The sequence below is a fragment of the Chenopodium quinoa genome, unplaced genomic scaffold, assembly GCF_001683475.1.
Source record: "Chenopodium quinoa cultivar QQ74 unplaced genomic scaffold, ASM168347v1, whole genome shotgun sequence".
In the NCBI taxonomy this organism is placed as follows: Eukaryota; Viridiplantae; Streptophyta; class Magnoliopsida; order Caryophyllales; family Amaranthaceae; genus Chenopodium; species Chenopodium quinoa.
This window is the reverse complement of record NW_018742390.1, coordinates 8,027,375-8,053,130: the sequence shown is the minus strand read 5'-3', so window position 1 is coordinate 8,053,130 and position 25,756 is coordinate 8,027,375. Positions and strand designations below refer to the sequence as shown.

The 25,756-nt window shown below is 37.6% G+C and overlaps 1 protein-coding gene across 2 annotated transcripts; it reads right to left on the bottom strand.

Moving 5' to 3' along the window:
* Positions 1–3,146: 3,146 nt before the first annotated feature.
* LOC110700706 (homeobox-DDT domain protein RLT3-like) lies at positions 3,147–25,288 on the bottom strand. Of its 2 annotated transcripts, none has more exons than XM_021878299.1 (18): positions 24,922–25,288; positions 24,046–24,417; positions 21,213–21,271; positions 20,434–20,589; positions 20,194–20,316; positions 19,965–20,024; positions 19,658–19,880; positions 18,989–19,089; positions 18,446–18,532; positions 18,158–18,289; positions 17,901–18,056; positions 12,142–12,264; positions 11,580–12,026; positions 8,814–9,218; positions 8,094–8,711; positions 5,974–6,078; positions 5,642–5,846; positions 3,147–3,644 (listed from the first exon to the last, which is right to left on the bottom strand). In XM_021878299.1, exons 1-17 carry the CDS (start codon positions 25,067–25,069, stop codon positions 5,643–5,645), a joined length of 3,519 nt encoding a protein of 1,172 aa, XP_021733991.1. In that variant the 5' UTR covers positions 25,070–25,288; the 3' UTR covers positions 3,147–3,644; position 5,642. The 2 variants fall into 2 exon arrangements, with proteins under 2 accessions (XP_021733991.1, XP_021733997.1); XM_021878305.1 differs by having other exon boundaries at positions 17,901–18,041.
* Between the last annotated feature and the right edge of the window lie 468 nt (positions 25,289–25,756).

Below are 25,756 nucleotides of genomic sequence, written 5' to 3'. Positions count from 1 at the left end.
GATAATATTAATTAATGAACATTATTTAAATTTAATTAGCATGAATCAAAAACAAAAATTTGAAAAATGAAGTTTTATATTTTAAATTTTGAATTTTGAAAATGACATCCTGAATTACTTGTATGAGAAAATTATGTTGAGAATCTAGTTTTATTCTTTTAAAAAAAGAATTCACAATTAAATATAGGTAAATGATTTACTTAGTATTTAAATTAAGTGCTCGAAAATAATCATGTTCATTACATTTTAATATTATATTCTTTACAACTTTATAATATGTTCTTTATAATTCTATAAAAAAAAATAAAAAAAAAAAAATTGACAAAGAGTACTAATAGCAAAATACAAACAAAAACGAAGACAACCAACTACACTACACAAAAGCATTAAAGAGACACTTGCGAGAAAACTTTATTCGAGCCAAGTTGGAGTACTTGAAGTCCACACTAGGCCCGCGAACATGCTTTGCACCTACACGAACCACCTGGCAACCTGCAACTGGACTAGGGAAATCCACCGAAGAACCTTTTTTCCTAAACCGAGGATGAAATATAGAATTGTGATGGCGAATTGGTAGATCCAAAGACCTGGCACTGGAATGCAAAGTGGACAACTGGAAACTGAATTCACAAACTTTTCCCACAATCTCCGGTGAATTCATTCCTCCTATATAACTATGAACATCAGACAGGGCGGCAGTCATGCTCTGCGAACTATTGTGCGCCACTGGAGCATCTAAGGACCGCTGCAAAATGGGAACCAGCTGAGACTCTGGAATGGGGCACCGTCCGCCGCTCCTCATCACATGCTACATTTAGTGAGGTAAGGTAGATGACTCTTCTACACTTGGCTTTGCATCGTGGGAGACTCCCATCGTGATAAAGGCGATCACCTCCTCCGAATATGACTGCAAAACCGGAGCACACATGGGCTGGGAAATTGGAGTCGACCAGAACTCTAAAGTGGGCACTGCCTATCACTCCAACCCACAAAGGAACTTAACTGGAGTAGAAATAGAGGTCTCTGCTTCCCTAGAAGTTACATCTCGGGGGACCTCTGTCTGGATAGAATTTTTACTAGGACGAACCCGAGCTGACATTAACGACACCGACTTAGGGTGAAAGAACTGAATGACCTTGCCTTTCTTAACCTGCTCCAAATTTGAGGAAGAAAGCCGAAGGGATGAGCTTGAGCCATGTTGAGAAACAAACTTATGCATATGGTAGTCTTCAACTTCTTGACGAAAAGGTGTTGAGAGCTTACAATCCCCGCCATTACTAACCGAGATCGAATGGAAATCACACTCCATATCAACACTCACTGAATCCGGTGGAGAAACCTTACAACCCTTGTCTTTACTAACTGAGTCTGATCGGAAATCACACTCCATATCAGCACTCATTGAAACCAGAGGAAAAACCTTACAATCCCTGTCTTGACTAACTGAGTCCGTTTGGAAATCACACTCCATATTTTCACTTAGTGAAACCGGTGGTGGGAGAATACAATCTTTATCACCACCAACCATATTAGGCATTAAAAATGGCTCCAAAACAACATCTGAGCCGAAAGCACTACACTGAAAGTTATCAATCGGAGCAGCCACTTCCGCAGCACAACAATCCTCTTTGATCTAACAACTAGCTACACAATCATCTAGAACTTGAGAAGTCGACTCAACTTAGGTAACACACTGGACCATCTTACCTTTCAAATTCTGATCGACCACAGATTTATCCAGTAACAAATCCTCAATACGGTGCAATTTTGATAACACTTCTATATTATTTGGCTCACTTTTAGCGGCCTTAACCAAATCCTTTCTAGCTGAACGAAACTTGCCTAATTCTTTATATGCGGAAGCCCTCCTATAAAGAGCCTTAATATGACAGGAATCAAACTTTAACACAAAAGAACAATACCTCACAACAGCTGAATAATCAAGAAGCTTCAAAGCACAAACCGCAAGATTGAGATGCAAGGCAAAAGCCAAAGATCGAAACGAAGCAAAGGCTTCTAAAGAACACGGCATAGTAAAACACAACAATTTACTAGCCCACTCATACTTAGAAAAGGCAAGTCTGAACTTGCCAACCTTGAAAAAGGAGTTACCTTGCTCCTTGACCTCCGAAGAACAAACTACAACATCACTCGGTTTATCCATAGAAGAAAGAAGATCGATAATACTATCATCATTAAAATCATCCGGAAGATGAAAAGAAATAAAGGCAGGAAATAAATCTATAACAAGATCCTAAAGCCAAACTAAGAGTAGACAAACCTACAGAAGAACAACCTAACAAACTTTTTTTTTTTTGTGAAAGAAACAACCAACAACCTAAGAAAAGGAAGCTTCACCCTTACTCACCAACACATTAGCTACGAAAACCCAAGGAAACCCAAACTCTAAACCATTAAACTCAAAAACTATAAACAACTTGAAGAACCTCTAAAACATTAAAATTAAAACTCTAAAATAAACTTAACAAAGAAAAAAACCAAAGTAAAAAGAAACACGGCCTATAAAGGAAAAAGAAGAACAAAAAGATATAATTAAAAATAACATCTAACTTCAACAAAGAAGGGAAACAAGAGTAAAAAAAACAACAGTGAAAACTAAACAAAGGAAATAAAAATAACTAAAAAGACATGAATTGAACGGAAAGCAAAAGGAAAAGGGAACGAAACCCCTAGAAAGGAAGCAGGGGACTAAAACAACCAAGCAAACGTGATTCTTCTGTTCGTTCTCCCTCGTCAGCGTAAACCAGAGCGGAAAAGAAGTCACAGATGTCAGCTCTCACCGACATCAACTAGGAGAAGAAACGTCGGTCGCCGGCGAGCAAACTGTGAAGGGGGAAAGGCGGTGGAGGAAGCGGTGATGGTTTAGAGAGAGAAAGTCTGACTTGGTGTTTTAAAAGAAAGTAACTTAAAAAACATAATTCTACAATATGTTTTTTAACAATATATTCTTTTCAATTTGGCTTTATGTTCTTTATATTTCTATAATATGTTCTTCCCGTCTTTTTGTTTGGAACAGGTATACCATCCTCCACAAACCACAGATTGTATATAATCACATACTTTCGTATTACATCCGGGACTATAATAGGATTATGAAACGAATTGTACTCCCTACCATGTCTTCATTGCCCAAATCAGCATTATCTTCGCATTTATTAATTTATACGTATAATGAACTCTTTAGTACTGAACAATATGATACTCTACTCAAAATTTTGGTATGCTTTACAGCACCGTTCTACAGGATTTTCATGGGTATAGATGCTTGCTTTCTAATGCCTATAAACAATTTAAACAAGAGAAATGGTGGCATAGCACCATTGCCACAAGTTTCTAAAGTTCTAACTGTACACTATCTCTTTAGCCAACCTGCCCAAGATATTCAAAATAATAAGAATGAGCACCTGCATCACTTCTGTTAGTTCTGTACAAGATTCCCAGCCATTCTCATTTGAACTTTCCAAGCCTCCGAGCTGTTATCCAAAAGGGTTCTCTCGTAGAGATCATAGCCTTTTCTGGGTCTGAGTGCCACTTGTAAAGTGAACAATTAAAGCTTCTACCGGCTCAGTGGTGCATATCTCAGTCGTCATCAGCTGAAACCGCAACTGGGGCTAACTACTGGCCTGGAATAGGCAATTCAATATGGCTCAAGTATATATAAATAAACAAAAGCATCAGACACCAAAAGAAAGTTGAAAGACAATGGCATATCATGCAGCACTGGATAAGTCTATGCAATTATCAGGGATCATTACATCCTGACGTCTTTAGCGAGTCATTTCAAAAATCAGTAGCTTGTAGAGAGAGGCTCATAAAGTTCATCAAACAACATTTTCTACTTCAGTAAGTCAGAACTGGTTGTTATGAGAGAGGATCTTAAACTCTGAGCAAGCTTCTCACAAAATTCCTATAAGCATCTAACTGCTTTTCTCAATACGGCAGCTTATAGACTCCCCATATTGACAACAGTTTTTCAGCTAATTAAACAGCGTAGTTTGCAAAATTCTTCCTATAGACCAATTCATCAACTAGCTTAACAGCTGGTCAACTTAATCAACAACTAGCATCTTTTCATCGACCTTTGCCAATTTAATATTTGTTTTACAATGGCAATTGGCAACTTTCATATAAATCACTCATATTTTAGGCGCCTTGGTCCTAGCCAAACATGCTCTCAAATTTTTCTAGGATTATTAGCAGAAAAACACCCCTTGTCCTCCAAATGCAAGAGTAACATTCACCCTTCGATATTAATATCCTTTTAAAGCAACCCCTTTAAACATTTTCACACAATCAAATGTCAAATGTAACGTAACCACATGGTTATCTAATAAATTATTCTTCCTTTTTTTTTTTTTTAAGTTCCCTCCTACTAAATGGACAAATTCTATGAATATGGAAATACTGAAAATTGAAATAAATATCAATTATTAATTTTCATGTTAAATTAAACAGCAAAATAACTTGAAATCATTTAACATAGGGAAAATTACCAGAACTGAGGCCTCATTTAGGGTATTTTCTGATAACAATTCAAACCTTTATCACTATCTTTTGCCCTGTGCTGTACACAGATTAAGAGAGCAATGCTCCAAGGCATCAGGCATAAATGAAAATTTGCAACCACCAGTCACAACTCACTAGCCTTATATTACAAAATAAAGTTATTAAACTATAGCACTGATTTCAAATTTTCAAGTAACTCCCCCTATGCCTACACACCATGGACCTTTTGCCCAACCCCAACTCGGGAGGGAGAGAGTGTAGATCAAATAGTGTTGCATCAGTGGAAAATCAAGTTTAAATCGAGCTACAGATGAGCTTCGCTAATTTCCTGGGTATATACCAAAAAACCAGGGCCAGGCCAGGGCCTCTGAGAAGGCTGTTGCTGCGGATGCATATGGCAGTGGAAGGCAACTCATTATCACGAACCCTTAATCCCAATCTCACGAGGTCGACTAATTAAACAGTTTTTATCTCGAGTCGTTGTCAACAATGATTTTTCTCTCTCCAGCTCTTCATATCAAGTGCTCTATGCTCTTGTAAACCCAATTTCCACAAAAAATTCTTCACTCCTTGATAATTACAAAATCCCAACTAGCCAACTCTCCTTCAAAACATCTTAATTTCTAAATATATCCCTCAAGGTATTCCAGCACATCCATCTAGACATAAGCATCTTTATTACATTCAGCTTCCTAATATGATCCTTCTCAAATGCTCAACTCACTAACCATATAACAGCACTTGTATAATAGCTTACCTGTAGAATATACCACAATCACTCAATACTCCTAAATCCTAGTTGTATGAGTGGTTGGACAAATTTGGATCATCCTTTAACAAAATATTAGTGAGAACATCTAATCTAATCACTTTTTAAAGCTAAATACAAAAATTTAGGCCAAGAAGCTGATATATACATGTAATCTAATCACTTTCTATATCCGAATACAAACATCTAATCTAATGTAAATATGTAATGCATGGCCACAACTGAAAGCCTTGGAGACCGAGAAGCTTTATGTGAAGCACATCCATCTAGAAGACCACAGTATCAATTGAGCTTAGCAAAGGGTAGAAAAAAATGAGAAAAATAAAATAATTATAGCTTGCATACCTTAAGCAGTTCCAACTACTCTCTCATCCAACTGCAAAGCAATAAAGGCATCCAATTTCACCAGCCATAGTGCAACAGCAGATGAAGTTTGGGGCATATTTTGAAAGTGCGTGACAAAATCTTCAACTGTAGACTCACATTTGTGTATGGCATTGCATTGCAGCACCCAATCCACATTAAGGGAACCAACAAAATCACCAAGAACCTATTATGCAGTAAGCAGGGAAACAATCAGTGGGAAAAAATATACATAGATATAAAATAGCACCAACAAAAATGATATAAAGTGAAGAGAAAACGAGGAAGCAATAGACCAGATATATATTGCATACCTGTAAAAGCTCATGTAATGAAGAGGTGCGTCTGAGACGCCTGACCCAAAGCTTGTAAGCAGATTTTTTCCATGCCCCAATCAGCACACCTTCTGGCATAAACAACTGTAAGACAAATGTTAGTTCAGAACCATAAAAGAAATTTAAACATCTTCCCAAGGGCTTATTTGTCACAACTAAACAGATAAGTCATTATAAATGTATACTCTGTTAAATAAAAGAAAAAAATTTGGGTGAGTCGGACTCACAGTGAATCCAATATAACTGACAATAATATTCTAATACTTCCTCCGTTTCTATTTACTTGACCTATAGCCCTTTGGCACGCAATTTAAGGAAGAGATTAAAGAAGATTAACATAAGATAAATAAACAAAATTAATACCATGAAACCCCAATTCATCCCTTTTGTTGGTGGTTTTAATTTTTTGTATAAAAAATATCATTTGTCTTCTTTAATTAACTCCTTAAATTGCGTGCCATAGGACTATAGGTCAAGTAAATTGAAACGGAGGAAGTATATGACATTGATTTCAAATATCTAACATTAATAATCTAATATCTGACATTAGATTATTAATGTTAGATATTTGATTATTAATATCATATATTTGAATATAATTGTCAGATATTAGAATATTAATGTCATATATTAAAATAGGAAAATTCTCAATGGTAACCCCCAACTTGTGTAACACTGAAATGGTAACCCTCTTTATTTTTTATTATACAAAATGACCTCAATTAAAAATTTATTCTCACAAGTAATCTTATTTTAATAAATAGGTTAGTTAAAATTAACTATGGTTATTTTTTTATTTTTTTTAATGAAATACTAATATTAAAAATAAAAAATAAAAAACCACCGGTCCACCACCAACCAACCCAGTCAACACCTCAACAACTTCCACCCTCACCTTCACCCCCTGACCCTAATCCAAACCCCGACAACCGCGCGCCCCGAACCCTTCGACCTTGACCATCGTGCGCCAAGAACCCTCCGACCTTAACCACCGTGCGCCCAGAACCCCCGACCTTGATTACTGCTTCGTTTCAAGCAAGATGGTGGGGGATAGATTACGGGATTCAGGCGAGGTGGTGGGGGATGGGTTACGACATTCGGGTCGGGCAAGGGCTGAGGGATGGGTTACGGGTTTCAGGCGAGGGGGTTGGTGATGGGTTATGGACTTATGGGTTTCAGGCAACTAGGCGATGGGGTTGGGGATGTGAGTTTCAGGCGGCGCTCGAGGTGGAAGAAAGGGTAGGGGCTGGGAGAAAGAGTCGGGGTAGGGGCTAGGGTCGGTTTAGGGTTGCTGGCGGTTGGGGGTGGGCGCCGGCGGGGAATCTGTGCTGATCGCCGGCAGTGAAGGGGGAGGGGGAATGGATGGGCTGACTGGTGGAGGTGATGCTGTGGGTGGCTGGTTGGTGGTTATTATTTTTTTAAAGGGTTTATTTTTATTTTTTTGAAAAAACCTTAACTATGGTTAATTTTAATTAAACAATTAATGAAATAAGGTTATAATTGGGATAAATTTTTTAATTGAGGTCATTTTGTGAAATAAAAAAAATAAAAAAAAAAAAAAAAAAAAAAAAAGGAGGTCAACATTTCAGTGTTACACAAGTTGGGGGTTACCATTGAGAATTTCCCATTTAAATACTATTGCCCGATATATTGGACTCACGGTGAGTCCGGTCTACCGCAAAAGCTTATCTAAATAAAATTATATGTTTTACAAAGGTGGAGCAAGATTCTAACAAATCAAGCAAAGAGATGGGAGAAATCAGGAGCACTAATCACATGTTACATCCGAAAGTGCATAACAGGGATATCCACGATCACTAGCCCATAGAAGCCAAAAGCCTACCCTCTTCAACAAAGAAGCTTGAATGTCAAGCTGATCACAGAAGCCTATTATTTCTTTAACCAAATAATCTAGACACAAAACAGTAAATAATACAATAGACTGTTTGGTTCATGCAAGGAAAAGAAATCAAGAACAGGAATACTATTTCCAATATTATTATTTTTGTTTGGTTCAACCAGGGAATTCAAGATAGTCAAATAATATGTTGACCAAACACCCAAGGTCACTTAATAAGTTTGGATAGCAATAAACGCACCTCAATCACATGGATTGCAGCTTTGAGAGCCTGTAGCTTGGATGGTAAAACTTTATGCATTGGGAAGATATCAGCATCTTCACGGACATGACATTTAGCCACATGGACGGCATACTTTTCTTCAAGATCAAAGTCAAGCTCAAATGTTGCATGGCATGCCTTACAGTGCCTCTCATCTCGCCAATACAGATCATTACAACTTCCACATCTTGTCCATGAATCAAAAAATGACCGCTTCCCACATCTAACTGCATGAAGATTGGAGTAAAAGTTGTTCCATATCCACGAGTCATAAGCTTGAAGGCGTTCATATTTCTTTTTTTCCTCTTCTACCTTTTTCTCAAATATGAAAGGTGCAGCACCAGATGATGTAACAGCATTAAATGAAGTCTCACCCAATGAATGGTTATCTATTTCAGATATGGGTGACAAGCTATCTTCAATGGTCCTATCTATTTCACAGAGACCAGATTGTGTTGATTGGCTGACATTGAAATCAGCTGGTATCCTGCTCGTCATTTCTTCAACAAGAAATGCCATACGCATTTCCAATGATGCCAACAGGACTGCCTCTCTCCTACCTTGACCATTCAAAGAAGCCAACAAGCCATATAGAGCCTGCAACCAAATTCAGTAGAAAAACATTCAATGCATAAGATAAAATAAAAAAGGAAAGAAGAGATGGAACTTAATACGGAAAATAGAAATATTAAATGTCACCTCTTCACTATCAATCACTTGCCACTGACCATCTTCAGAAGATTCGACATAGATTTGTTTATGTCCAGGATCATCAGCATCACAAGGACCCAAGAAGAGCCAGTATCTGTTATACCGGCGATCAGAACCCAAAAAAATTGTTTGAATTGGATGTAGAGCATCTCCATTTCCTACACTATTGAGGCCTTTTTTCATGCTAGAATATCTATGTTCTTTGCAAACAATTGATAACACCACTGATGAATCAACAGCACAAATATCTGAAGACAGACGCCCGCTATCTGTAACATCGCCAAAGGATGAGGAAAGCAAGCTAGGTCGCTTTACTGTAGGTCGCTTAATTTTTCCTCCAGATCCATGCTGATAAATCCTTGGAACACATTCTGCAAGTACTGCCGATGGATCCTACAAAGAACCCACAGATTTAGTATAGACAAATAAATAAACTTTAGAAAATAGCCAAGAAACATAAAGTAATCATGTCAGCTTATTCTCCTGAGGAACTAGTTACCTATATCACCTAGGGGGTCAGAACTGCAAGCATAGTAGGGGATTGATTGCTGGTCTTCTTTCGGAATTAAATAAGGTTGGGAACTTAATGAGTGACCAATATTTAAATCAATGAATTGAAGAGGAATCAGGAGCCAACCAAAATACAAACCATTCATATAACAACACCAGTGTTTAACCATTAAGCAAAATCAGGCCTTTTGTAAAGACATGCAAATTTCATGGATAGCAAATTTCATAGATTGACACCATCATAAACTTGTAGCATTCTATACCATTCTGGCACAACACAAGCACTATAATACAATTCTTAAAAGTATGAGCAATCCAAGTCTACACAATGTAAGATACAAATTGTGAACATTTCCAAACTAATGCAATCATTTTATTCTTAAATATTATATATATATGTCACAGCTATCTACCAGGTGAAACCTTCTCTAAACAAGACTACAAATTAAGAGAAAGGGAAACTAAAAAACACAGCTGGCAGTGACAAAAGCAGAGAGAAATACATATGCAATTAAAGCAAAAAGTTACTATTATCAATAAGTGAAATTTTTCAATTTAAGAATTGTTTCTAACACCTAATAGTCCTAATTAAAAACTTCTACCTCATAGTCTCAAAAAGAATTGGTTCTTTCATAATGGTAGGTTGAAAACAAAAATAAATAATTTTTTTAAATCAAAATTTGCATATTTAAGAAGTTTTGAGTGTCATATCAAGATGTTGACCACTTTTGAAAAAGTGAAAACAAGTAGGGATCAATATATGAAAAGGCTCAAGGCGCGTAAATGCAACTGTCCACCTAATTCAAATGAGGCACATTTAATAAAAAGCAAAAGATATTCTAAAATATTAAGCGGTGTGACTCAAGCTGTGCACCACTGTGCGGTGCATCTATGGTGTGCCTCACCAACAATGACGAATAGATAAGGCGCATGGCCTATGTCGCCTTGCACCTCAGTGAGCCTATACTCCTATAGACTGGTAGAGATAGAAGGTACTCCTACCATCCATGTTTTAGAATACGTAAAATGAAAGTTCTGAAGTCAACTACAAATAATTTCTATCTTCTTGAAACGACATACCTTAGAAAGGGATTTAGCCAGGCAAATTTTTCAAACTCATGAAACATAGATGTCAAGAAACACCAATCAGTGGGGGCATTTTGCACAGAGAGGCTTGCGCAAACGAAAGCTTTTGACCCATCTAGATGTTTAACCGGTCAAAACCTCTAATGTTAGTGTTTGGTAAAGTGAGGTTCGGAAGAGTTTTTTGGGCCTAAACATCCGATTTTGAAAAGCTTACGAAAAGGGGAAATAAATATTCTATCCAAAAGTTCTTCAAATTTACACTTTTTTATCATGAGTTCTCAAAACTTCAATAACCAATCATGCAAAATCCTTATTTGTAAGGGAATTCTATCAGCTAATGGCGATTGCCTCTTTTTTATAATGGGAGTAATTTTATAAATGAGCAGCAGTAAGTGCAGACTGCAGAGGATAAATTGTCCTCATAACAGTAAAAAAACAGATCATACATTCGCCCATATTCGTTGAGTATTCCCCATTGAGTAATTCTTAAATTCCCCAGCTGCCTTAGCCCACAAAAATAGCTAATTAAGTAATCCTATTATACAGTACATCATCACTCAAAGTGGTTCTCCTAGCATTTGCTATTATAAACACAAGCACCACAGAACCTCCATAAAAGCATTTTGCCAAAATATCTTCTCTTTGGCCACCATAACCCACAAAACAATTGCAACAGATCCATAACAGTACATGGGATTATCCAATACTCTTCATGCAAAGCAAAAATCCCCCTCCATCCTTACAATGAAGGAATTGTGAGCACGTCTTCATATTAGTACAAAACTTAAACATATCAGGCTTTAACGAAATACTTTACTTACAAATAAGCAAAACAGCTAATACAATCAATTAAGTCATACCAGCTACTATAAAAAGGCTATCAGCAGCTAACCACTAATGGCCAAAGAGAGCCATATAAGATGAAATTTCAGTATGTTAAGTTGCATTTAAAGTTGGAACACATAACATATAATGAAAGTAGTAGTACTTTGTTTGGGAGGAAGCTAGGGAGACAGCTTGTTTATGACTGTAGGCCTTTCAAAGGAAACAAACTAACAAAAGGCATGGAAAAAATGAAACAATGAAGATTGAAGTTATGATCAAAATCAAAGTCATTATGTTTTCAAAAAAAAAAAAATCAAAGTCATTATAACATACCTCCATCCTAAAGCTAGATCCAGCCCTTACAAGATCAATAAGAGCTAGTAAGGCATTCAGCTTTTCCTCAATGCTTAGGTCCGAATATTCTCCCTCCATGAGACCTAACAGCCAGGACTCCCCAGGATGACTTTCGTCAATTACAGAGGAAAGATTCAAAGGATTACTTTCAGGAGACAGATGACCCATATTAGGCCTTGAAGAAGATATTCCAGAGTCACAGTCTGCATTATTACTAAGAGAATTGGAAAGCCTGGATTCATCATCAATGCTTCCACAATCTTCGTTATCCGACAGAGCATCTTCATCTTTCTTCATGATTGATGCTAAACGTAGACGATATGTGGAAGACGATATTTTTTCAAATAATGTTATATCACTAGCCAAAATTGAGCAAATTGAATCTTCAAGTTCATCATCTGTTTTCCCCAGATTCAAGTCCGCAATCTACAAGACAAAACCAAAATGTCATAATTCAGTATTATGTCACTACAAAGTGACACATGTTTGCAATCACATCAGACAGATGAAGACTGGTATACACTAAAACTCATAGACACACCTGTGAAGATTTTGCCAACTCAGTGACCTTCATTCCACTGTTCCCTTGCTCAAACAAAATGCTAAAAAGTTTTCCCTTTAATGTATCAGGCTGCAATCCGTACTTGGCCATACAATCTGTTTCCTGGGAAAAAAAATAAAAAAGACATATATATCCAAAAACATCAGTTCATGAAAGCATAGATGCTTGTATAGTATAAAAAAAGAGATATGACATTTGATAAACACATACATCTGAGCCACAACTCCTGGAAATCAAACCTTGAGAAACAAATAGATAGTGACTACACAGCTTAGAGCCCTTAGGCTATGCAAGACTTATGCTAAGCAGAATAAATGATATACAACATCAGCATCACTTTGTAGTTGAAGAGCAATTAGTAAAGTGGATTCAAAAACTATCTGGTAGAAGAGATAGTTAGATTTAATTATCCTTTTCAGGGGGTGTTTGGTTCATATAATTAAGGTATAAGGTATGGGTTTAGAATGGTTTAAACCCATACCTTATGTTTGTTTTATGATTTTAAGAGTTTCAAACACATACCTCAAACCCCCAAGGTATGGGGTTTAGAAACCTTGGGGGGAGGTGGGTTTGGCTCATTCCCATACTTTTAGGTATCAAATAAAAGAAAAAAAAAAATGCATTCCATAAGCATACCAAACATATGGTATTAAGAATCAAGTTCCAAACCCATACCACTATGGTTTCATTCCTGATTCCAACCCCATACCAGTTTGCGAACCAAACGCCCCCTCAGTTCTAGATCACTCACTTGTAGCCAGAGCCTAAATGCTAGCAAAAATACCAAGAAAACTGCCTCAACATTTCTAGCCTCATATAATAATTGGGCCAATCTGATAAAATGGGGAAGATAACAACAGCCTAAACTAATAATATGCATTATTTCAACACTAAAGACATAGCAATAACGAATTAGAGCAACACTATTAGGAAAGATATCATAGTATCTTTACAATATCTTATGGTTAGGAAAGATATATTTATTTGCTATATTTTCTATCTTATCTTAGGAAAGCATAGTTAGTTTACTAATAGGAATATATTTGCTAAATCTCTTCCTTGGCTCAAGGAGAGGACTTGTATAAATATTTGTGATCTTGGAATAATATGATCAAGCTTGAAGTTTCAATCTTAACATGGTATCGGAGCTAAGGTTGCTTCAATAATAAACATTGAAAGTTTTTTTTTTTAATCGGCCACCATGCCTGGTGACGACACACCACCGCCACCACCCCCATTAAAAATTGAATCTAACTCTCCCTTCTACCTTGGCCCTCAAGATCGCCCTGGCGATTTTATTACCTCTCAACGCTTAAAACTGAACAATTTTAATGACCGGTCTCATGCGATCTTTATTGCTTTATCTTCGAGGAGGAAGTTCGGCTTCCTTGATGGTACTATTACGAGCTACGCACCCCCGTGTACGAAGGACGATTGGGTGACGATACATTGTATGCCTGGTGGCTTATGAACACAATTGACCCTGAGGTTAGGTCTATGCTTTCAAACTATGACAATGCAAAGAAGCTTTGGGATGATCTACATGAACGCTAGAATTCAGCAAATTAAATCCGAAATTTCTCGGTGTGAACAAACTAAAACCATGCCTGTAGCCGTATACTTTAGCAAGCTGTCAGTCCTTTGGGATGAACTAGACAAGCACGAGCCCCTCATCAATTGTAAGTGTGGGAAATGTACGTGTGATGTTGGAAAACAACACGCAAATCGTCGTGAAGGAGATCGCCTTCAGCAATTTTTGCTCGGTCTATGTTCGGACTACTATGCTGCTCTTCGATCCACCTTATTATCTCACGATCCCCTGCCTCCTTGAATCGAGCTTTTCAAACAATTGCTCAGGAAGAACGAGTCCGCGACATTGCTAACCTCAAAGAAGAAACCCCGGAGGTGGCTGGGTTTGCGGTGCGGATGGAAAATAATTCCAAGCCGCATCTCTCACGAGCAGAGAGGAGGGCTGCCAACATTGCCACAAGAAAGGGCATGATGATACCACATGCTTTGATAAGCATGGTGTTCCCTCGTGGTATGTTGAAAAATACGGGTCGAAGGATAATTCCCGCGGAGCGGGCCGTGGCAGAGGTGCGCCTATCAAGGCCAATGCAACACCTACGGCTGCACCTCCACCCCAAAATAATTCGGCCTCAGCTACTGCAATGCCGCATCTTACCCCCGAGCAATGGCAAGCCGTGATGGCTGTTATGGGTAACTCTCCACCTCCATCTCACCGTGTGAATGGTAAGTGGATTATTGACACCGAATGTTCTCATCATGTGACCGGTGATTTTTCTTGTCTATCGGACGTTCATGATGTCCTTTCTTGCAATGTTGGACTTCCGGATGGCAATAATGTGATTGCTATGAAAGAAGGCGTTGTAAAAATAACAGACAAAATTATTCTTCCCAATGTGCTTTATGTTCCTAAATTAAATTGTAACTTGATTTTGGTTTCACAATTATGTTCTACTAATAATTGTGAAGTCATAACTAACTCTCACATGTGTATTATACAGGACCAACGCACGAGGGAGGTGATTGGAACGGGTGATCTCAAGGATGGACTATATTATCTTCGAGAAGATGCATCTATTGCGGCTATTTCGGTTGAAGATACATTGAAACTTTGGCATAAACGGTTGGGACATCCATCCGAAAAAGTTGTAAAGTTACTACCTTTTCTTAGCAATTTTAGTGGTCATTTAAATAAAAATTGTGAAGTGTGTCATCGTTCTAAACACACTAGAGACAAATTTCCTTTAAGTGATAATAAAGCTTCCCGTATTTTTGAAATTGTACATTGTGATCTTTGGGGTCCTTATGCTGAACCTTCATCTTGTGGTGCACATTATTTTTTGACTTTAGTAGATGATTATTCTCGTGCCGTATGGATATATCTATTGGTTGATAAAACTGAAGTCTTTAAGATATTTATGTCTTTTATTGCTATGGTTGATAGGCAATTTTCCCAGAAAATCAAAATTGTGAGAAGTGATAATGGTATCGAATTTTTTTGTTTGAAAAATTATTTCCTTGGCCAAGGTATATTGTTTCAAACCTCTTGTGTAGGAACTCCTCAACAGAATGGGAGGGTAGAGAGAAAACACCAACACATTCTCAATGTTGCTCGTGCCCTTCGTTTTCGGGGGGGTTACCAATTTATTTTTTGGGGGAATGTGCTCTTGCTGCGGCTCATGTTATTAATCGAACACCTTCTATCCTCTTAGGGAATAAAACACCTTATGAGATGTTGTTTGGCTCCCCTCCTCTTTTTAGTGAACTACGTGTTTTTGGGTCTTTGTGTTTTGCTCATAATCAACAGGCTAAAGGTGATAAATTTGCGAGCCGTAGTCGTAAATGCATCTTTGTTGGGTACCCTTTTGGGAAGAAGGGTTGGTATTTATTTGATCTTGATAAAAAGGAATTTTTTGTGTCGCGTGATGTACGTTTTTTTGAGGATGTGTACCCTTACTTGGATGCCGAATATACTAATATAGACATAGCCACGGATGGTTTTAATGCAACAATAAATATAGAGGATGTCCCTCCTTGGTTTGACAGTGTCGAGGACCTGCCACAACAGCAGTCCGTGGCTGCCCCTACCTCTGCCACGCAGGCAGCAACGCCCAGCACCACGGCCACAGCTGCTGCCCACTCCGACCCTGTCACTGCCCCGACTGCAGCTCGGGCAGCTCATGGTGAAGACCCCACGGCACCCGACTTAATGGGGCGTGGGCATCGACCAAAATTCCCGAACCCAAAGTACCTGGATTTTGTCACTCATACTCAAGTTGCAAAAAATAGTTCATCCGAAGCATCACTCAACCCAATTGCTACTCCTCCCTCAGGTATGTCGTATCCTATAGCACATTATGTTAGTTGTGATAAGTTTTCTGTAAAACACCGAAATTTTGTTGCAGCTATTACAGGTGGGAAGGAACCGAGATCCTTCAAAGAAGCAATGCAAGATCATGGTTGGCAGATGGCCATGAAAGAAGAGATGCGTGCCTTAGAAACCAATGGCACATGGACTTTGGAGAAGCTCCCTCCCGGGAAAAAGGCTCTTGGGAGTCAATGGTTGTATAAAATAAAATACAACTCTGATGGTAGCATTGAACGATTGAAGGCGAGATTAGTTGTCTTTGGTAATCATCAAACTAAAGGCATTGATTATGATGAGACTTTTGCCCCTGTTGTTAAGATGACCACGGTTCGTGCATTTCTAGCTATTGCTGCCGCGAAAAATTGGGAGTTGCATCAAATGGACGTTCACAATGCGTTCCTTCATGGTGATTTAGAAGAGGAAGTATACATGAAACTCCCTCCAAAACTGATGAGCCGGGTCTTGTTTGTCGGCTTCGGAAATCGTTATATCTCAAGCAAGCTCCTAGATGTTGGTTTGCCAAGTTGACTACGGCCTTGAAGAAATATGGTTTTATACAATCATATTCGGATTATTCCTTGTTCACTTACACGAAGGGTTCGGTTCAACTCAATGTTCTTGTGTATGTGGATGATTTAATTGTTGCAGGGAACAATTCTACTGCTTTAAAATTGTTCAAAAATTATTTGAACACTTGTTTTCATATGAAGGATTTGGGAGTTCTTAAATATTTTCTTGGCATTGAGGTCGCAAGAAGTAGTACTGGATTGTTCCTATGTCAACGCAAATATGCTCTTGATATTATCTCGGAAACAGGTCTTTTAGGGTCAAAACCGGCCATGACTCCTATGGAACAAAATCACCACTTGGGTCGTGCACAAGGGCCGATTCTTGCTGACCCGGAGCCCTATCGCAGGCTCGTTGGTCGCCTTGTGTATTTGGCTGTAACTCGGCCAGTTTTAACGTATTGAGTGCATGTCCTATCTCAATTTATGCAAGCCCCTCAACAGGCTCACTGGGAAGCAGCATTAAGGGTAGTACGGTACTTGAAGAGTACCCCGGGGCATGGCATTCTCTTGCGTACGGATAGTGACCTTACTCTGGAAGGTTGGTGTGATGCCGACTGGGCTGCCTGCCCGTTAACTCGTCGGTCTGTGTCGGGGTGGTTCGTTTTTCTTGGCCACTCCCCGATTGCTTGGAAGTGCAAAAAACAACCCACGGTCGCCACTTCTGGTGAGTCCGAGTATCGTTCCATGTGTGCCATGACAATGGAAATGAAATGGTTGAAGGGTCTCCTTTTAAGTCTTGGAGTGCAACATCCTCAAGCTATTCCAATATTTTGTGACAGTCAAGTGGCAATTCATATAGCTCAAAACCCCGTATTTCATGAACGAACAAAACATATTGAAGTTGATTGTCATTTTGTTCGGGATGCAATTCAAGGCTTAATTACTCCAAGGCATGTACGCACAAATGAACAACTTGCGGATATTTTTACGAAGGCCTTGGGTAAACAACAATTTGATTATCTCCTAAGCAAGTTGGGCATCTTTGATCCAAGTGCTCCAACTTGAGGGGGGGTATTAGGAAAGATATCATAGTATCTTTACAATATCTTATGGTTAGGAAAGATATATTTATTTGCTATATTTTCTATCTTATCTTAGGAAAGGATAGTTAGTTTCCTAATAGGAATATATTTGCTAAATCTCTTCCTTGTGGCTCAAGGAGAGGACTTGTATAAATATTTGTGATCTTGGAATAATATGATCAAGCTTGAAGTTTCAATCTTAACAAACACAAATTCATCTTGTTTGCCAGGGAACAGCACAAAGCCACAAACCTTGGTAAGGCATCCTTTACTTTGGTTACCATCTTTTGATCCAAATCCAGCAGCAATCAGGACTTGTCGCAATATTTCAGTCCATGTCAAAGGATTCAGAGATGTCTTCCAAAAGTTCACAACAGAATCCTGTGTCTCAGTCTGCCACATTACAAACTAACAATTACTTAAGCTATTTTTCGAGGAGCAAAAATACAAAAACATGATGCAGATTCACATCATGCTGGAATAGCAACCCTTCCAAAAGCTAGACTTACCATATGAAGAAAATTCAGAAACATGCCATTTTTATTTGAATGTATAGAAAGCCCATTAGAAATCTCATTTTGAATATCAGACAGCAACAGTCCAAGGAGGCATACATGTAGTTTCCCTAGTAATGAGGAGTCCTGCAAGCCAATTAGAGGGGGTCAAAATTGTATCTTTTTAATATCTCAACTTATTATTGAGATGCAAGATGTGACATGCTACAAAAGTCAAAGAAATTTGGAGCAATCTAATTGGTAATAGTCAAATTTTGCTGCAAGGAAAACAGAGTTACTCACCTTATCAAGAAATGCCTTTGCAAAATCATCAAGGGTAAATGGATAAACATCTAGTATTACAGCATAAGTATACAGAAAGTGAAGAGCCTGTTCACAAATATAATATTCATCAATACAAAGTTCAAGACATCTGAAACAAATTAAGTATAAAGATCAGAACCCCAGCAAAGATCTCAACATATTCCTTAATAATGTTTTATTCATTAGGATAACTAAACAAACATCAAAGTAAACATAAAGTGTCTATAAGCATTGGAAATGCATAAATTCTTAACTAAGACAGCAACATATGGGAAGCTCACTTGGCACTTTAAAAACATAACACCTAGAATCATAGAAAATACTAAAAAAATATCTAAACAAACAAATTATACCTTTAAGGATCTTTACAGTCACTTAATAACAAACAAGACTATTATATTCTGAATATTATCAATTCATTTAATTGTTGGATGTATGGATCTATATCTTAAATTCAGAAAAAAAACAAAAAAAAAAAAAAAAAAAAAAAAAAAAAAAAAAAAAACAATCATATTAATATACCTTAAAAAGTTTCTTCTCAAGCTCCAAGGAAGAGTTCCAAGGTTGCATATGGAACGGCTTTCTCATTCTAACAGATTCAGGGGGGAACTTAGGCAGAAGACCTGTTTACAACAAAGCATTGGTAGTCTGTAATGGAAAGAAAATAGTAGTTTTTTATAAACTCTCAAATATCCAAAAAATTGCTTCACACTTGAGCTTATAACAGAGAATAGGAATACTTACTAGACACATGATCGAAATAATTGGGAATACAAAGACAGAGAATAAAACTAAATGAAAATTTTGAAGGGAAGAAACAAGATTTAATACCTACAAGGCCATTCGATATCTCTGCCATCTTTCAGTTTTTGGTTTTAGGATACTAAGTCATTTGATATATGTTGAACAATAAACTTAAAATTAGTTAGCTTAATCGTGTCAGCTTTGAAAACTAACAAAAATGTGGAAACTTTTGGTTTTCATAATCTCTTTTAATCTTATTCATTTTTAAAGAACTGATATTTCACAATGAAATGAACAGGCTCTAAGTTATTGGTTTTAATTTTTTACAACAAATGAAAGTGAAGTTCATGTTGGGACGCCACAAAATGGTAATTGTGAACTTTGAAGCTCTATAAGAGGCAGAGTAAGCAAATAGTTGTCATTTTTTAGGAAAAAGAATCAACAAACCTTTGCAAAGAGAACAGCCATTATTTTTAGTCTTCCCACCATTAGCAAAATGAGCACCACACGTTAGTGGATTTGGTCCAGCTTGGAGCTCCATCAGCTCAAGCTCTTCATCATCTGCCTTTGTTGGAAATGAACAGAGATTTTTGTCATGGCTAGCTAAATCCAAAGCAATTTTGCAACAATCTTTGCGTGCCTTCTGAGTGGCTTTCTGACTAGAATCAACCTGATACATACCAGGATAAGTTACTAAAGTCCTTCCTGGCAATACTAGTACTAGATCGTTCCATGCAAAATTGAACAGGTTTACCTTTCTACGTTGAAAAATAGGTTTCTTCTTCTCCTGCACTTTGTTCACTGACCTTCTCAGCTGGTTCAAGTAAAATAGAGCAAAATCAAAAACTCAATATTCCATATAATTAGACATAAAGCAGCAAACATTTTCTAAAAAAATTAAACTAATCTCATAGCAGTGATTTTCCAGCTACCAAAGAGCATAGCACAACAAATATAATCCAAAATCTAGATATATCACGTACAGCAGCAGGTTTCCGTCTCAGTGGTCTCCTCTTGGAATCAGGATTCACCAGCTGTGAAGCAGTCATAAACCCTTTGCCCATGCCATATGTTTTTCCCGGTTGACTATTTTTACGTGCAAGCATCTATGAAAAGGAATAGATGATGGAAATGAACAATAATGTCAATAGGTTGGGGGGGGGGGGGGGACAATTATAAAAGCCACACAATTATCAAGCAAAAAAATTGATTTGTTCCAGCACCTTTCCTCTTTTGGATGCTCCTACATTATCTCGAAAAGAAGCAAGATAATTCACCAGCTGCAAGTCTGACATCAGACCTTTCCCCTTTCCATGCTTCTTCATAGGAGTTTTCATTCGATTCCATTGCTCAGCCTCTAAAACAGCTGACTTTGTCACCTAGAATTGAAGCAAGTCACGAATTAAATGCCCTGTGCTTCGTAGTCAATTTGTCATGTAGTGCATTATGTTTAGAGGAAGCTGATCAAAATTCTTTTAAGATTTAAAGGGGATAAGGAAAAGCTGCAGAGGCACAATTATTTAATAGGACTTTATGTTGTTTATGAATTTTCACTTATCATTTCAAGGACCACCTTATTTTGTGATTTGGTAAGGGGCAAGGATAACTTAGCTTCAGCTTCCTTTTAGGCTAAAGCAACCGGACACCTAGGACTTTCAAAAGTAAATTCAAAAGACTCAAAAAATTTGGATTAATTGCTTTCATTTAAGGAAAGCTTGCCCTCTTACCTTGTACCGCTGTTTGCTGACAACATATACGTAGTATTTTCTTTATTATCATGAAAAAAATTACAAATAAAAAATAATTAGAGAATACAAAGAAAGTAGACAAGTTTCCTAAAAAAAAAAGAAAGCAGACAAGTTGTTTACAGAATAGCAAACAAAACAACAAATTTAACCCAATAATCTTTTCCTGGGATAAATTAAAACAACATAAATTAAAAATGCCAAATCAGACAATATGCCATCTTCATTCATTCTATAAAACTAAATTTTGCCCTTACCTTCCTCCTTTTTAAGGCCCTTTGTTCACCTTGACATGCAACCTCACAACATCTACTATCTGGTCAACACCAAGAAGTAAAAAGAATGACCATTGAGGGGGAAGCAGGGATGAAAATACAAGATTAATACTATATCTCTAAAATTTATAAACCGCATATTGGTGATTGCCTACACATGAATGAGCATGTGAATAATCACAAAAATAGATGAATGAGACCAACAGCTACTGCTTGAATTGCAGTGAGATTAATATGGATGCAAATTTACAGTTGATTTTGTTCCTTATTTCTTTAAGAAAAAAATATTGAAATCCAGATATGTCTAAAAGTGATTGACTACGATAAGGGATCACAAATACTGATACTATAAGTCATCTAAGCTTTCACATCTTTCTAATTGGATACATCATTTTTTTCCCTATGTTTAACTGGTGATCCAGCACCAAAAGGCTGCCCAGATCCATCAGCTTGTTTATTTCCTTTTCCAAAGATTGTGACAAAAGGTTGTACTAATGAGACACCGAGGAGATGCCCATCTACAATAAGAGGACTACACATAGCACAAAAGCACTAGGATGTAACTTTATTTATAGAACTAATAAAGAACCCGCCACTGTATATGGTTGTCAGTGTTGTCACATGAACTCTAGCATGCAAAAGTTTGTCAGATCATCTTCGCCCTCATCCCCCCCCCCCCCCTCTCCTGCTGAGCCAGGTTTCAGCAAACCAGAAAAGGAGTGAAGGAGTTCAAGAGAAATGAGTGAAGTTCATATAATAGGTTATCCTTCCTGAGTGCCTACAATACAGAATGAAGAGCTAAATCCTAAACTCGACAAGCTTCTGCCCATTATACAAGAATTGAATCACAAGTCTTCCACAAGATTCAGTGCCATTTCTGTCGATTTCTCTCTGTGCTATCTCGAACACTCTAACAGTAAGGCTCTATATTTTGATATCAATTTATTGAGGCATTTGACAGATTTTACTTAGTAGCAAGAGCACCTACCCCATCCTATCTTCTATCACTTATAAATTTATATTTGCTTCAAAATATAATCTTCGAGCACTGTTATCTTCTTCATCGATAGTATGGCCCATATTAAGTACTACAGGTGTAACAGGAATTTAGTCAATATTTCAATGCCAAGAACAACAAGAAAGGGATTCAGGAAACAATCTAATCTCAAACTACAAACCAAAAAGAGTAACAGCTCCACTAGAAACAACATTCAGCTATAGAAAATTCACAAAATTCTTCATCTGAATTCAGAAGTAAATTTAGAAAAACAAAAAATCTACTCACAAACTGAATAGTTAGAAATAGTCATTCTCTTTTCTAAATTGTAACTTCCAAGGTTAGCAAGGCAAACAAAGATTAATATTTGAGTAACTAGAAGAATGTGTCAGACTTAAATTTTAGGAAAAATTGCCCGCAATAATCCGACCTTTTGCCCGTCCGCTGAAAATAATCCCACCTTTGGATTATTTTTTAATAATCCCACCTTTACCTCCCTATCTTTTTTATTGGTCCCAACCGGTTAGTTAACTTGTTATAGCAAGTTACTAGCCACGTGTCAGCACCCAATTAGTCCAAAAAAAAAAATTTAAAAAAAAAAATTAAAAATAACAATTAATTAATTAATTTAGAAACCACCCACCAGCCAAACCACCTCCCCCTCCCCTGCCACCAATCCGGCGCGCCGGCCTCCCCTGCCACCAATCCCGACGCGCCCGTCTCCCCTGCCACCCCTCCCCTGAACCACAGTCGAACCCCCTTCCTTGAACCACCCTCGAACCCCTCCCTCCCTCACAAACCTCCACATGAACCACCCTCGAATCCTCACGAAACCAAGCCAACCCCCAACCGGCCAACCCAATTCACGCGGCTCCGGCTTACCTTCCCCTCCCATGAACCACCTATCCTCTCCCTCACTCTTACCCCTGTGAAAACCAGCCCTTAAACCCAGGCTCCATCCGCGAAAAACCCACCAACTCCCTTAAACCCAGCTCCGACGCGCCGACTTCCCCCATCCCCAGATTCTGGTCGCGTCGCGTCTCCCCCTTCCACCGTTTCCAGCCGCGTCGTCGTCGTCGTCCACAGAGGAGGGGTTGGGTTAAATGGTTAATGTGGTTAAGGGGTTGGGTTAATGGGTAATTGGGTTTAGGTTGGCTTGGCTCGGTGGGATTCCGGCCAGCTTGGTGGTTTCAGGTGTGGGTGGGATAGTGGTTCTAGGGTTTAGGTTTGGTGGTGGTGGCTGAATTGGGGTGGCTTAGGTGGCGGTGGTAGTTTTTTTTACTACTTTTTTATTTTTATTTTTTTGACTAATCAAGGAGCGACACGTGTAAATTCTACTTTAAAAAAAAAAATTTACCTACTCAACCGGTTCCAAGTAAAATGGGACCATTTGTAGCGGAATGGGTATAAAGGTGGGATTATTTAAAAATAATCCAAAGGTGGGATTATTTTCAGCGGACGACCCAAAGGTGGGATTATTCCGGGCAATTTTTCCTAAATTTTATTTCATTATGGCAAGAATTTATCCCAACAGAAAAATTAGATGCCTAAAAATGAAAATGTCTTGCATGACACCTCAGTTCAGTATCAAACTATCAACATATGGAAAATAAAACACTACAATACTACATAGACAGCTAGAAAGGGTGCAGAAAAAGAAAGAAATGAGATGATTAACCTCAAACAAAGCTAAACATTTATCCAAGTCGACACCTTCAGGCGAAAAACATACTTCACAAGACTAAAAGATTGGTAAGGCATGCCAGGGAAAAAAAGTTAAATATAACATAGTTGTAACTTCCAATAGCAAACACTAACCTGGAATATCGTTGCGGCCTTGAAATGTTGTTTCGGGAATAGGATCAAATTCCACACCAAGGGGAGGACCATCTTTCCTGAATATCTTCTTAAATATATAATCTGAAGAATACAACATATCTTGAATTAGACCTGGTCTAATTGTACAATCCCCGGGCTCTCCTAGCTCTAAACTCGACAAATTCTTCTTTTTCTTCATTTTACTCTTCCCCTTTGCAGTGCTCTGCACAGACCTATTTACTCCTATATTTTTGCCAGCATCTGGATCATCTCTTCGACGCCGCTCAACATACCATCTTCTCACCTGCTCATAAGTCAACCCTAAAGCTGAACTATAGTCCTCCAGTCTACTCTGTGTCGGGTTTTTATCATCTGTTCAACGAATCACCCAAACAATCACCTTAAAATCACTAATTCCACAGTAAACTACTAATAAACAACTCAAACAGCAATCAATAGTCATCCAATTAATTCAAAATGAGCAGAAATTCCCGAATAAAATACTAAACAGCAACTAAATTAAAAAAAAAAAAAAAAATTGAATTCTGGAGATTATACAGATAACTAATTCCACAAATTAGAGCTCAACTACTAATAAATCCAATAAAAAAACAAAAATAAAAACGATTATCGCAATTTACCAGAACTCGAACATAGACAAAATTGAATGAACAAGCTAGAATAATCATTATCCTAAGAATGCCAACAAAAACCAAAATTATAAAAAAATTCAGGAATAATTCATCAATTATAGTACAATAACTACCAAAATTGCAATAATTAAACAGAAATGAGTGACAAATTAGCAAAATACTTGGCGAAAATTTCAAATTAAATTCAAAAAATGAGTTACAGAAATCAACGGTAACAAATTACCAATGTACAAATACTCCAACGTTTGAAGCTGAAGAGGATTCTTCCTGAACAAAGTATATCCAGCATCGTTGTCTTCATCGAAGTCATTAAGAGTGGTGGGAGGAGAGAGAGTGAAAGCTCCATTGTTATGGTGAAATTGAACAGCCATTGAAGTTGAAGAAATTCAATGAAGAAGATAATAATGGTGAAGTTTAATTGAGGTTTTGGATAGTCGCCATTTTTAACGTCATGAAATAATTTGAAGAAGAACGAAGAAGGGTTGTTTGTTGGTGTTGAGATTAGGGTTTTAGGCTTTAGGGGTTTTACATCATCCTTATTTTAGAGCTAACAAGTAACAACGGAAAATATCTCGTTTTCTTTTTATTGGGGTTTTTGTAACGTGGAATTATCTCGCTTTTCTATCATCTTGCAAAATTGAATATGGTGGCCACATATATGGATGACCTAAAATGTGGAGAAATAGAAGTAGTATGAATTTCAAATGGTTTCCTTACGAGGGTAATGTATTTGGAAGAAGCAATAAAATTAAGACTAAACGTATATATTAAAGGAACTATGTCGATGTTATTGCTAACTACTCCCTCTGTCCCAATTTACTTGCAATATTTTGACTGGATACGCTTGCTGATGCACATGTTTGACCGTTGATATTTTTTATTATACATTTATATAAGTTATAAAAAGTTTATATTAAGAAACTATACATTAAAATAGACCCAACAACATCTTACATGATTATATTGACTTTCATATAATAGTTGAAAAATATGGTCAAAGAGAGATGTGAGAATAGTGCAAAAAGTCAAATCGTTGCAAGTAATTTGGGACGGAGGGA

Bases quoted from the DNA above. Each gene is read 5' to 3' on its own strand.
- LOC110700706 (XM_021878299.1), bottom strand. From the start codon at position 25,069: ATGGCTGTTCAATTTCACCATAACAATGGAGCTTTCACTCTCTCTCCT. The intron at 20,590-21,212 runs GTAAGGGCAAAA...CTTCAATTCTAG, and splicing joins GGGCCTTAAAAAGGAGGAAG to GTGACAAAGTCAGCTGTTTT. The intron at 12,265-17,900 runs GTTTGTGGCTTT...TTTTTTTCCCAG, and splicing joins GTAAAGGATGCCTTACCAAG to GAAACAGATTGTATGGCCAA.